Source organism: Pseudorasbora parva, chromosome 16 (genome assembly GCF_024679245.1).
Source record: "Pseudorasbora parva isolate DD20220531a chromosome 16, ASM2467924v1, whole genome shotgun sequence".
NCBI classification, from domain to species: Eukaryota; Metazoa; Chordata; class Actinopteri; order Cypriniformes; family Gobionidae; genus Pseudorasbora; species Pseudorasbora parva.
This window is the reverse complement of record NC_090187.1, coordinates 24,305,123-24,318,494: the sequence shown is the minus strand read 5'-3', so window position 1 is coordinate 24,318,494 and position 13,372 is coordinate 24,305,123. Positions and strand designations below refer to the sequence as shown.

Here is a 13,372-nt window from a genome sequence, read left to right as displayed (position 1 = left end):
CACCGGGAGCAGGAGCAGCGTGTGAGCAGCAGTGAAGCGGGGGTTTCGGCGGCAATCCTATGTTTGCTGCGCTGCTGACGCTCAATTAAAGTGAAAGCACACTTTTAATGGACAAAACAAATATGATTTCACACAAAAAGTGCTTAAAATGCACACAAGAAGCACGTGTAGTGTATTTTAACAATAACTGGAATATGTCAGAAAAAAAAAAAAAAAGAATAAAAAATATCTGTAGAAGATTTACCTATTTAAGCTTGCTTTAATTATTAAGTTTGGGTGAAAGTATGGTAAATGGAATGGTAAATGGACTGCATTTATATAGCGCTTTTATCCAAAGCGCTTTACATTTTTGCCTCACATTCACCCATTCATACACCGACGGCGATGTCAGCCATTTAAGGCGCCATCCAGCTCATCGGGAGCAGCTGGGGTTAGGTGTCTTGCTCATGGACACTTCGAAACTTGGTCAGGTGGAACCGGGGATTGAACCACCAACCTTCTGGTTTGTAGACAACCTACATGAACCACTGAACCACTGCCGCCCCTATGGTTATGATTATAAAAAAATTAAGTAAACAAGCCAGAAAATATGACAAACTTTCTTTTAGTTTAGTAGGCCTATGTAATACTACATAGGCCTATGTAATACTACACAGCTATAGGCTCTAACATTGTGGGAGCCGCTGCTGTGACGCTGTACAAACGTTTCCAGTGTGAATACTCTCGTGCATCTGCAGCTGCAGTGACGGTGTGTACCCTGAAGCGCCGCTCAGGCGCTGCTCTCGCTTGTGGTGTGAAACAGCCATAATGTCTATTAATAGGGACAATGCTTTATAAATGATGAATAGACTATTTACTAATGCTTAACAAATGATTCATAGCGTGAGTTATTATAATGTGTTACCAATATTTTTGTCTTACCTTTATATCTGGCAAAAATAGTATAAGTATGTCAGAAACATATAGGGGTAGTATGCTAATATTTAATTCCAAAATGAGTTTAGATTAAAAAAAATTCTTAATACCTTGAAAAATATGCAAAAGCTTTCACTCTAATCTCAAGCTCATGATTTACATGAGCCTGCAGGTGTTCTCCATGATGAGGCGTTGGGTGGAGGAACCGTGGTAGATATTCACCCTCAATGCAAGATGGTGCTGGACCATCAACTGAAAAGTGTGTACAGTATTTATTTAATCAAATATAACAATATAATTTTGAAGCATACTTTGCAAAAGTTACAAACATACCTTGAAGGGAAAACTGAAGAGGTATTTTGCTCAGTGGTAAAGTTGTTGTTTTTGGTGTTGGTGCAGTAGTTGTTATTTTGGTTGTAGTAGTGGTTGTTGTAGGTGTTGTCGTTGTTGTCATGTATGTTGTTTCAGGTGTCGTTGTTTCTGTTGTTGTTTCAGGTGTTGTTGTTTCTGTTGTGGTTATTTCTGGTGTTGTTGTTATTTCCGGTGTCGTTGTTTCTGTTGTGGTTATTTCTGGAGTTGTTGTTTCTGTTGTGGTTATTTCCAGTGTCGTTGTTTCTGTTGTGGTTATTTCCGGTGTCGTTGTTTCTGTTGTGGTTATTTCTGGTGTCGTTGTGGTTATTTCTGGTGTTGTTGTTTCTGTTGTGGTTATTTCTGGTGTCGTTGTTTGTGTTGTGGTTATTTCTGGTGTTGTTGTTTCTGTTGTGGTTATTTCTGGTGTCGTTGTTTGTGTTGTTGATTCTGTTGTTCCCACTGTGGTTGTTTTCAGTGTAGTTGTGGTTGTTTCTGGTGTTGTTGTTTCCGTTGTAATTATTTCTGGTGTTGTCGTTGTTTCTGGTGTCGTTGTGGTTGTTTCCAGTGTTGTTGTGGTAGTCTCTAGTGTTGTTGTGGTTGCTGTAGGTGTTGTTGTCTCAGTGGTTGTCGTAGTTTCCAGTGTTGTTGTGGTTGTTGTAGGGGGTGTTGTGGTTTTTATAGGTGCTGTGGTGGTAGTTGATGGTGACAGAGTGGTTGTAGTAGGTCTTGTTGTGGTTGTTATATGTGCCGTTGTGGTTGTTGATGGTGATGCAGTGGTTTTTGTTGGTGCCGTCCTTGTTGTTGACGGTGACAGATTGGTTGTAGTAGGTCTTCTTGTGGTTGTTTTATGTGCCGTTGTGGTTGTTGATGGTGATGCAGTGGTTTTTGTTTGTGCCGTCCTTGTTGTTGATGGTGACAGAGTGGTTGTAGTAGGTCTTGTTGTGGTTGTTTTATGTGCCGTTGTGGTTGTTGATGGTGATGCAGTGGTTTTTGTTTGTGCCGTCCTTGTTGTTGACGGTGACAGAGTGGTTGTAGTAGGTCTTCTTGTGGTTGTTTTATGTGCCGTTGTGGTTGTTGACGGTGATGCAGTGGTTTTTGTTTGTGTCATCCTTGTTGTTGATGGTGACAGAGTGGTTGTAGTAGGTCTTGTTGTGGTTGTTTTATGTGCCGTTGTGGTTGTTGATGGTGATGCAGTGGTTTTTGTTTGTGCTGTCCTTGTTGTTGACGGTGACAGAGTGGTTGTAGTAGGTCTTGTTGTGGTTGTTTTATGTGCCGTTGTGGTTGTTGACGGTGATGCAGTGTTTTTTGTTTGTGCCGTCCTTGTTGTTGACGGTGACAGAGTGGTTGTAGTAGGTCTTCTTGTGGTTGTTTTATGTGCCGTTGTGGTTGTTGATGGTGATGCAGTGGTTTTTGTTTGTGCCGTCCTTGTTGTTGATGGTGACAGAGTGGTTGTAGTAGGTCTTTTTGTGGTTGTTTTATGTGCTGTTGTGGTTGTTGATGGTGATGCAGTGGTTTTTGTTTGTGCCGTCCTTGTTGTTGACGGTGACAGAGTGGTTGTAGTAGGTCTTCTTGTGGTTGTTTTATGTGCCGTTGTGGTTGTTGATGGTGATGCAGTGGTTTTTGTTTGTGCCGTCCTTGTTGTTGATGGTGACAGAGTGGTTGTAGTAGGTCTTGTTGTGGTTGTTTTATGTGCCGTTGTGGTTGTTGATGGTGATGCAGTGGTTGTAGTTTGTACCGTCCTTGTAGTTGTCGGTGTCTTTGTGTTAGTTGTCATCCGTGTTGTTGTGGTGGTTGTAGTTCTTATGGTTGTCCTAGGTGTTGGTCGTTGACTTGTAATTCCTTGACTATTAACAGCACGTTGGTTTCTGATTAAACCGATTGGAGATCTTTTCTCTGAAGGTTGGTTGGTGTAGGACAGAGTAATCTTGTGAATGGGGAAATCTTCCAGCACCAGCTCAAATGAATAAACTCCAAGTAACCATGTTTGCCAATATGACAGAGAGCAGTTATGCTACATTTAAAAGAAGAAGAAAAAAATTACTGACCATTAAAACACTGACAAGTGGCATAGTATTTGTCCAGAAAGCAATTTTGAGTTTAAAAGACGTCTAATAGCCTTCCAAACATAGCCCTGATGTCTAGGCTAAAACAAGCCAAAATGTGGGCTGTCAGTGAAAATGTTATAGAGACGTCATATGACGTTATATGAAACTAAACACCTTTTATCATAAATATTGCAAGTTATTTGGGCCAAAACGACAAATTAAAATTCAAGGTTATTACTATAGTAATAAAATAGCAGAGAATTGTGCATTCATTGGTCAAATTAAATGTTTATATATTTATATGTAAAAAAAAAAAAAAAAAAACGCTTATTTTTTAAAAATTATTATTATTATTATTATTATTTTAGAATATATTTGAAAAGGCAGTAATCAAGCCACAGGAGTTCACACGCCGGTGTACCTTTTGTGCCGGTCCCAAGCCCGGATAAATAGAGAGGGTTGTGTCAGGAAGGGCATCCGATGTACATTTTTTGCCAGATTCATTATGCGAATCATGAATATGACTTCTATACCGGATCGGTTGGCTCCCGATTTAACAACAACCGCCATCAGTGCCGTTGACCTACAGGGCACTGGTGGAAATTGGGCTACTGTTAGTCAAAGAAGGAGAGGAGGAAAGTGTGTTAGAGGCGGAAGGCGTGTCCGTAGGCAGAGATAAAAGAGGAAAGGCAGGAGTTTAGGACTGAAAGTAGGGACTTTGAATGTTTAATCTGATGGAAATTAGCGATTGTAAAGTAGTGGTAGGTGAGAGTGTAGCTAGACAGCATAGGATGGTGGTGTGTAAGATGACTCTGGTGCTGAGGAAGATGAAGAGAGTAAAGGGAGAACAGAAGATAAAGTGGTGGAAGTTGGAAAAGGAAGAGTGCTGTGTGGTTTTAAGGGAGGAGTTGAGACAAGCTTTAGGTGGTCAAGAAGGGCTTCCAGATGACTAGACTACTACAGCCAAAGTGATCAGGGAGAATGGTTGAAAGGTGCTAGGTGTGTTATCTGGAAGGAGGAAAGAAGACAAGGTGACTTGGTGGTGGAATGAGGAAGTCCAGGAGAGTATCCAGAGGAAGAGGTTAGCTAGGAAGAAGTGGGACAGTAAGAGGAAAGAGGAAAGTAGACAGAATAGAAGAGTGAGTCAGGAGAGTGAATATATCGTTTAAATGATGCTGAGGTTAAAGCTGCCAGGCAGGAGGTCGAGAGGAAGACCAAAGAGGAGGTTTATGAATGTAGTGAAGGAGGACATGAAGTTAGTCAGTCTGAGAGAAGAGGATACAGAGGAATAGATGGAGGCAGATGATCCGCTGTGGCAACCCCTGAAGGGAACAGCCGAAAGAAAAATAAGAAGTTTAAAAAGGCAATAAAGGGGTTTGCCCTTCAAGGTTTTTAAATAGAATCCGAAATCTATTCAAGACATATTGGTGTAAGATATTTCAGCTGAAATTGACTGAAATTGCTACAAATACTATAACAATACAGAAAAAACTGTACTTGAAAAAATATTTCAAATATACAGTATCTTATTTTCTTTACCTGATCCAATGTAAAACCATCTGGTTGGTTGCAGATTCCACACTCATTGTTTTGTCTAAGTCCAAATCTGCATCTGACCTGGTCATCATCAGGATCAAAGGCTAAAAAATTGTACTTCCTGGGACAGTTCTGGGGAACTCTGCAACACAAAACAATACAGCAACATCAATGTAGTGTAGGGTTGTTTTTTATTTCACAGCTTCACACATATATTACTATATTATTACTACTATATTTGGCGTGCTGTCCGAGGGAATTTGTCCGGAAACCCAGAGGGGTGGGTTTGGGCATGGTCAGATTCGAGGTTTGCCGCAAACTTATTTTTGTCCTCAATTGTGTTGTCATAATGATTACTTTACTGTTCCCGATTGCGGTTGAGCCCACATGATCACAATTCGTAAATATCAAATGTTTGTTGATTGGGCTGCCTCTGACGTGATACCTGTCATACTCCATTTTTTTTTTCTCAGGTCACATTTGATCTTGTGAGTTATAGTCTCATTGTGGAAATGTTACTACAATCAACAGGTGTGTGGTTTCATGGTCCAGATGAATCTTTTAGAGCAGTGTTTCCGAACCAGGGTACTATCTGACAAGAGCAGGGGTGATGTGTAAAAGTCTTTCAGATAACTTTTTTTAAACTATAAAAGGTGAATAAAATAATTAATATATATGATGAATATCTAATGTCTGAAATAACAAACCTAAGGCTGGAGACGCACTGCATGGCGTGAGCGAGGCATGTCTGTTGCGTGTCAGCCTTGTGGCGGTTGCGTAGCTTTTTCTATACCTTTGCACACCAGAAACGTGTCTGACGTGGCGCTGCTGCTGCTAGATGACGAACAGGGAAGGCCTATACTTCATATTTTGCCTGGAGACGCTTCCAACACACTTGCGTGTCGTGTGAAATATAGGCGTCGGTTCTATTTCTAGCACGCCCTTATGTCTGTGGTTTCCCATAGTTTAAAATTGTTTCCGATTTGAAAATTGTCTATTGTGTCCCAGGCCTTAATTAGGTTAATTATCTAAACATGCTCCTCCCAAACTTTGTTAATAAAACATTATGTTGAATGCACATCATGATTAAAAAAATTATAAGCTTCCATTAATTCTGTTACAAAGTTGTTTTACCTAACATAGGGTAGGGTGGTTGTGATTGGAGATCTGTTGGGCTCTGATGTGTCTGATCTCACTCCAAGGTCAATGTAAGAGAGAAGACTCCAGTCTGCAGAATTAGAGACTGTGTTGTAGATCCAGCAGCAGCTACTTTTGCTGATGAAATATGTTGAAATGTTGTTATATTTGCATTTTGTTCAGATCTATATTTTGTAAAGAAATTTTGTGAATTATTCTGTTTTTCTAAATAATACATTTACTTACAGGACCTCGAATGGGCTGTTGGTGGAAACCATCTTTGTTATGATGCCTTCAGACTGACACCAGTTATTGCCATTGGGACTTGAATCTACTTGACCAATCACAGTACTGACATCATTTCCACAATCTCCAGATTTGCACAGCCAGTAATCATCTGTGTAACAGGTATGGTAAGTCTCCTTGAAGCGAAGTTCCACCTGGAAAAATCAATGGTTTATGAATGAATGCATGAATGCAGCATTTATATAGCGCTTTACTATGTACTAATGTACACCCAAACATCTTTCCTCAACCAACACTAGCGTGCAGCATCCACAGTGCAGCGATGCCAGTGCATTCACCACACACTACACGAGACAAGAGAGAGCATAGAGCCATTTCAATGGTGGGATATTATTAGCCTTAGGAGGCCATGATTGATAAGCTCCAATGGAGGTAATTTGGCCAGGACACTGGGGTTAAATCCTACTCTTTACGAGAGTCATGGGATTTTTAATGAACACAGAGAGTCAGGTCCTCATATGAAGGTCAGTGCCTTTTTACACTATCACTTTGCTGGGGCGTTAGGACCCACACAGATTGAGCACCCCCTGCTGGACTCACTAACACCTCTTCCAGCAGCGACCAGGGGCCACTTATGTCAAAATTCTAAGAATGAATTTCTAAGAAGAAATTTTACTCATTAAAGTAAGTGTGATTCATAAAGGTGCATAATATCACTGCATCTGCTGCACCCATGGCAAGGCATCAAAGTTCCTTGATTATTACACAGGAGTGAGAGTATATAGTTCCTAGACATATTGGTCCAGAAAATCGCGACTTTTAATTCTCCGTCGGACTTAGTACAAAATGTAACTATAAAAGAGTCAAGTTTTAAATAGGACAAATATTGATTTGTCTTTGGTCATTTTTGAGCGAGATGCTAACAGTCTAATTATTATCTAACTATTCAATGATCTTTGCTAAGCTATGTTAAAAGTGCTACCACCAGACCCGGAGTTTGGCTCACTGACAACAATAGTCACTGACAACAATAGTCCAGCCAGGATATTGTCATTTAAAAGTTCTTGTTGCAGCCCTGAACTAATATAGACGTTGACATGTTGTGATTGGCCTTAAGCTCCACCCTCAACCTATCGACCAATCACGGAGTCAGTAGTGTTTCGGCATCTGGGTTGCCAGCTCTGCTCTAGTTACCACAGCTGCAGATCTACAAACGTTCCTGCTGATCCTGCGGCTTATCTGGCAACCTCGAGGGGGAGAGGGGGAACACCACTCTACAGTAATTTGAAAGGGTTGCAGTACCAGTTTTGGCCACAATCTTACATACACTTTCTTTAATCATAGGCTTATTTATTTATTTAGCTTCTAAATTGTGAGTGCTGAAGAGCAGTGTTGGGAAGGTAACTTTGAAAATGTAATAGGTTAAAGATTACAATTTACCCTATTAAAAGGTGCCCTAGACTGAAAAATTGAATTAACCTTGCCATAGTGAAATAATAAGAGTTCAGTACATGGACATCACATACTGTGAGTCTCCAACACCTTTGCCTCCTACATCTTATGTAAATCTTGTGCATGAAGAACACAACGGAAAAATAAGGGAATCTCAAAATAACGCCAACTGTGACGCAATCGCTGGGATCATTAATATGTATGCCCCCAACATTTGCATATGTCCGAACGTGTTCATTGTCACGCGGAACTGACGGAGCCGAATCATCGAGACTGCAGGTAAACAAGCGTTACGTGAGGATAGCAAAAACGCCAAATCAAAATAAATGTCATGATCCAGGCTGTGCAGGGGACATGAAGACTTTTCATACGCTTCCCACAGATGTCAACAGAAAATGTCAACAGTCAAGGTTGATGTTTATTTACAATCGGTACCGCAACAATTTAATTCAAAGTTGTTCATTTGCTCGGCCCATTTCACCATGGACAGTTTTTCTAACCTGGAGCAATATCTAGCTTCGCTCAGTGTCTAAAACTGAAGAAAGGGCCAATTCCAACCATATTCCTGCAAGCAGTAAGTAGTGATTTTATCCACTTCTTGACTGTCGAACTCATTTCTGATTAAATTGAAAGTTTCTTAGTAAGACAACATTTACGATAATATCCCATGTGTTGTCTAGATCTAATGCAAGATGCTAGTAAAGTAACAATTAGAAACTCCAAGTAGCACACATAACAGTTTCTCAAATGACAAAGTTTTATATTATTTCCTGCCAGTGTTGTCATAAAATACAACACGTATGTCGATCCCTTTTGATGGATTGAAATCTAAATTAGCCTAAATTTCATCATTAAAACAACTCAGAAACTAACTACGTTTACTACTGTTTAGTTGCTTACAGAACGCTAACTCGATCCTTGTAGCTAACATCACCTTCTCCTCCATCTAAGTTGAAACGATAGTCATTTGACAAGGCTTCTAGTAAATTTGTTAAATAAATATACATTTTTGAGAACTGAAGTATGAATATTTTGCAGCGGGTGAGTAGTAAACATGACACTGACTATTTTGAGTGGCTTCTACATTAAATCAGTACTCTACTGTCAAACTGTAACGTTACTGTATAAACCATATATTTATGCGCTACCCAGTTCAGTTTGTGATTCAAAGTTAAGAAGCTATGATTGTCAAATCATTGCAATGACGGATGGTATAGATGTGTTAGCTGTGCAGTGAAACAGCCAATCAGAGCAGAACTCTGCATTAATATTCACTACCCTTCCAAATAAGGCAAAACAGAGCATTACATCCTAGGGACAATTTCTAGGGTTGTAAATGGACCTGTAAAATAATATCTGGACAATTTTTGATCTTTAATAAGCCACATACCCTCTATTTAGATATCAGAAAACAATTTAAATTGTTTTAAATCATTCTAGGGCACCTTTAAGCAGAGATATTCTGGAGGAGATTAGGGGAGTGAATTATAATAGTATGGTTTGGTGTGGAGATTTTAATGGGCATAGCACACTATGGGGGAGTGGCAAAAATCATTTTAATGGAAGTATCATCAAGGTTAGATAGATGTGATCGAGTGTGTGTTAATGATGGAAGGGCAACAAGAGTTGATTTAGCAACAGGGACGTTTTCTGCAATAGATTTAACCATTATTACTGGAAATCTGGCAAGGAGGTGTGTGTGGGATATATTGGATTAACATTTAATAGGTAGTGATCATTTTCTAATTATTTGCAAGATAGGAATTGATGTGGACCTTGATGTGAATGTCAAGGGAAAAATGCAGAGATGGAAATTTAAGTCCGCTGATTGGGATAAATATATGGAGATTAGTGAGATATTAATGAGAGAAATAGAATGTGTATAGGATATTGATCTAAATACAACAAGTAGTCTTTGTCAAGCAGCAGAGGAAGTGATTGGTAAGTCCCTTGGTGGACTGATGAGTGCAGTAAAGCAGTACTTCGTAATAAAGCACTGAAAAAGGTTAGGAAAACACATGTTTTAATGACTTTATTGAATATCAGAGGAAACAACATTGTAAAAAAATTTCGTCTCCAACTGAACATTTTTTAGTGATCACATCTACATTTTTCAGTTTGCTGAATTGAAATTCGGTGAGTTAATACATTTTTCAGTTGGCTGAATTTGATTTAGTTTTGCCAACTAAAAAATGTAGATGTCATCAGTCACCTGAAAATGTTCAAATTTAATTTTTTCAAATTTAAATCAGTAAAGCAGAAAATTTTCAATAGTTTTTTTTTTTTTTTTTTTTTTTTTTTTTTACAGTAAAGCAGTCGTCAGGAAATCAATTAAAGATGCAAAGAGAAAAACTATTGGAGACAATATTGTGATAGTTGGAGAAGAGACCGAAATCAGTTCAAGGAATGATCAAGAAGATGCTATTTTGGAAATTGAAAAAGCTGAAGTATTAGCCAGAGCTTTTGTTGAAGTGCATAGCAATGATAATGTCTTGGGAACTATGAGAAGTTGTAGAGAGAGTTGTTTAAGAGATAATTCAGTGTTATTATCTTATAGGTAATGCAGTTGTTTTTATTATTTATTTATTTATTTATTTATTTATTTATTTATTTATTTATTTATTTATTTATTTATTTATTCCATATCCATCAATGGTCCACACTCCAATCCATTAGGTGGTGGGAATGCACATATCGTTTGTTTGCAAACCACCATAAAAAGCCAAAAGAAGAAGAAGAAGACGGTGAACAACATGGCAAACTCAAAAACATGAAACACAACCCAAAACACCTTGTGACATATATGCATCACAAAAATTACTTGTTGAATTTACTTTAAAAATATGTGGTAAGTGGTTGCACACAACTATATTGAGCATTTTTTTTACAAATAACAATTTAGTTATATGAACAAAAAAATTCAAGTAAAATTGGCACAATTTCTTTGAGTAAATACAAATCATTTGAATTTGTCACTGTTACATAATATTTATATGTGCCATTTACTTAATTATAAAACTTCATTATGTAAGGTGAACACTTTTATCAATTTAATTTGCCTTTACATTTTTTAAAATAAACAACAAGCATAATAAAATGCAAAATTAACTCACTGGACAAACTAAAAATATTTAATTGAGAGCAAGAATTCCATCCAGTGAATTTGCCCACAGCCTAAGCACAGGCACCACTCTTCTGCATAATGGTAACCACAAAATTACAGAAACTCCTCAATGTCCAACATAACTGAACATTAAACACTAACATAAACTAATGACATCTTTCCCTTTACTGAAAAACACATAAATTAACACTTTATTCCTTACATTTTCTCTCTAGGCGCAGTCCCTTGCAAAGCATGCTGGTAACTACAGATCCACTGCCCAGTTAGTTATGTCGGCACAAATATTTCACATAGTTTTAATGCAAATTAATTAAGTACACCAGTTTTAAATATATTAGGCTGATTGAACACATTTCGACACAACTTAATTTAATTAGGTAAAGTGCATAATTTAAATGTGTCTTATCTATGAAGGGCCTTTACATATTCTTCTATGTGAGATAGAGACAAGCTGATATGTAATTGTTTAATGCAAAAATAAATGTGAGGGTTGTACATTTGTAGTACTAAAAGATAATACTAATTTGTAAAGTACAAACAAAAATGGATCATTTTTAAATTTATAAAAATAGCTTATTTTACATTCTGGCACAATTGACTTCTGCTCTTATTCACATTTTTATGAGGATTCAAAAGAGAACAAATTTTTTACCCATTTGTCCTGAGTTTAATTTAGGCATGACAAATATTTTGACAATGAATTTATTTTGACAACTTATAGCCTAAGTTAAACATTCAGTGTTCACTTTTTCAGTTGCAAGCTTTTGAAACCTTACAGTCTAATTAGAATTGTTAAAGAGTTCATTGATTATATCAAATCCAATGAAGGTTGAACTGCAGTATAGTCATCATGTCTCAACTCAAGATACAACAATAGAGAACAAGCTATTGGGTTTTTTAGAACTAGAACCAAACTGACTGAGCAAGTTGAACTTTAGCTAGTGTGAATCCCATTTATTAAAGGGTTAGTTCACCCAAAAATGCAAATTATCCCATGATTTACTCCCCCTCAAGTCATCCCAGGTGTATATGACTCTTCTTTCAGATGTCAAATTCACTCAGTATTCTATAGCTGATCTTTCTAATTTTATTTATATCAATTACAATTAAGTGAAAATGTATTTTATTAAGTTGTGTTTTAGATACCAACACAGTCCAGTACATATAGTCAAACACATTTTTAAGTTGATTAGGATCAACATAAACACACACACACACACACACACACACACACACACACACACACACACACACACACACACACACACACACACACACACACACACACACACACACACACACACACACACACACACACACACACACACACACACACACACACACACAAACTGGTTGGAACATGGACACATTTTTTCATTTCTTAAAGTGGTAGTTCACTCAACTTTATTAACACTTTTAACAACCCTTTTTATTTATATGCAAACACTTTTTGTTTCCATATAAATGTCAAATGCACAGATGTAAAACTGTTAACATAACTTGTTTTACAGTGTACTATAATTCACCCAACAAAGAATATGGCTGCTCTTAATACAGTAAAAGTACATTCAAGGAGTTCTCACCTTGTACGATCCATCAGAGTTCCTTCTTGAGTTGAAAGTCATGGAGCCTCCATAGAAGTGTGAGGCTGTTCCTATAGTGACCAGCAGAAGTTCGGCGAAGAGAAGAGCAGTGAAAGACATGCTGATCAGAAGTGAGGTCTCATTATCTGTGGACGGGTTTTTATTCTAACGTACAGTACATGATTGAGGAAGTGGCAATCTATGATCTGTTATGCATGTTTCCAACAGTCTGAGTTACTGCTAAAGAATGACTGGCATTTCAATTCTTTTCTATTTCCAGTTGAACGTTCTGCGGTTCTGTGAAAACAAGTTTGATTCCAATTTTGAATAAATATTTATTTTAGCATGCATACAAATTTTATATAGGTTTGCTACTTGTAATTATAGTTGTATAATTTGCACAAACATTTCAAAGGCATTTTCAAAAGGATGTAACAACAAGTTATAGTTTTTGTCTGTTTGAAATGAAAGGATTTCGTATAAATCTTAATGGAAGAGGGAATAGACCATTTAGTTTATGAATACGAATCACATAAACTGAAATAGTCCATTCCCATCCGTTCCATTAAATTATACAATATGTTGGTAATACTTTAGAATAATGATAAAATAATGGTCATTAACATTAGTTAACTAGTTAACTAATGATGAGCTGCACTTATTTATCAATATAAATAAATAAAGCATTTATTTATCTTTGTTAATGTTAATTTCAACATTTACTAATATATTATTACAGTTTTTTTCAATCGCTAACAAGCGCTTAGCTATACTTCAGATAATTTTTCTAAACTCTTAAAACAGACTAACACCTACAAAACACAGTTGGCCAAACGGATCATTTTCTTCTCAAAAGAACATTTTGTTAAATATACACTAACTCTTCATTTCAAAACAGAACACATCTTTCTCTGCACACACTAATTTTACCAAAACACTGGAATTCTGACTCAAAATGAAATTATTCTGTCAAAGAATAACAA

The 13,372-nt window shown here is 37.3% G+C and overlaps 1 protein-coding gene across 2 annotated transcripts in view; it reads right to left on the bottom strand.

Annotated features, from left to right (window-relative positions):
• LOC137043668 (integumentary mucin C.1-like) overlaps positions 1–12,501 on the bottom strand; it is a 19,298-nt gene extending 6,797 nt beyond the window's left edge. The window contains exons 1-6 of one of the 2 annotated variants that reach the window (XM_067419987.1): positions 12,390–12,501; positions 6,231–6,424; positions 5,982–6,122; positions 4,851–4,989; positions 1,249–3,277; positions 1,026–1,167 (exon numbers count right to left, since the gene is read on the bottom strand). In XM_067419987.1, coding sequence (XP_067276088.1) covers positions 1,026–1,167; positions 1,249–3,277; positions 4,851–4,989; positions 5,982–6,122; positions 6,231–6,424; positions 12,390–12,431 — 2,687 coding nt within the window. In that variant the 5' untranslated portion in view covers positions 12,432–12,501. Of the gene's footprint in view, positions 1–1,025; positions 1,168–1,248; positions 3,278–3,732; positions 3,739–4,850; positions 4,990–5,981; positions 6,123–6,230; positions 6,425–12,389 lie in introns of those variants that run through there. The other variant, XM_067419988.1, reaches the window with a different exon arrangement.
• Positions 12,502–13,372: the final 871 nt, after the last annotated feature.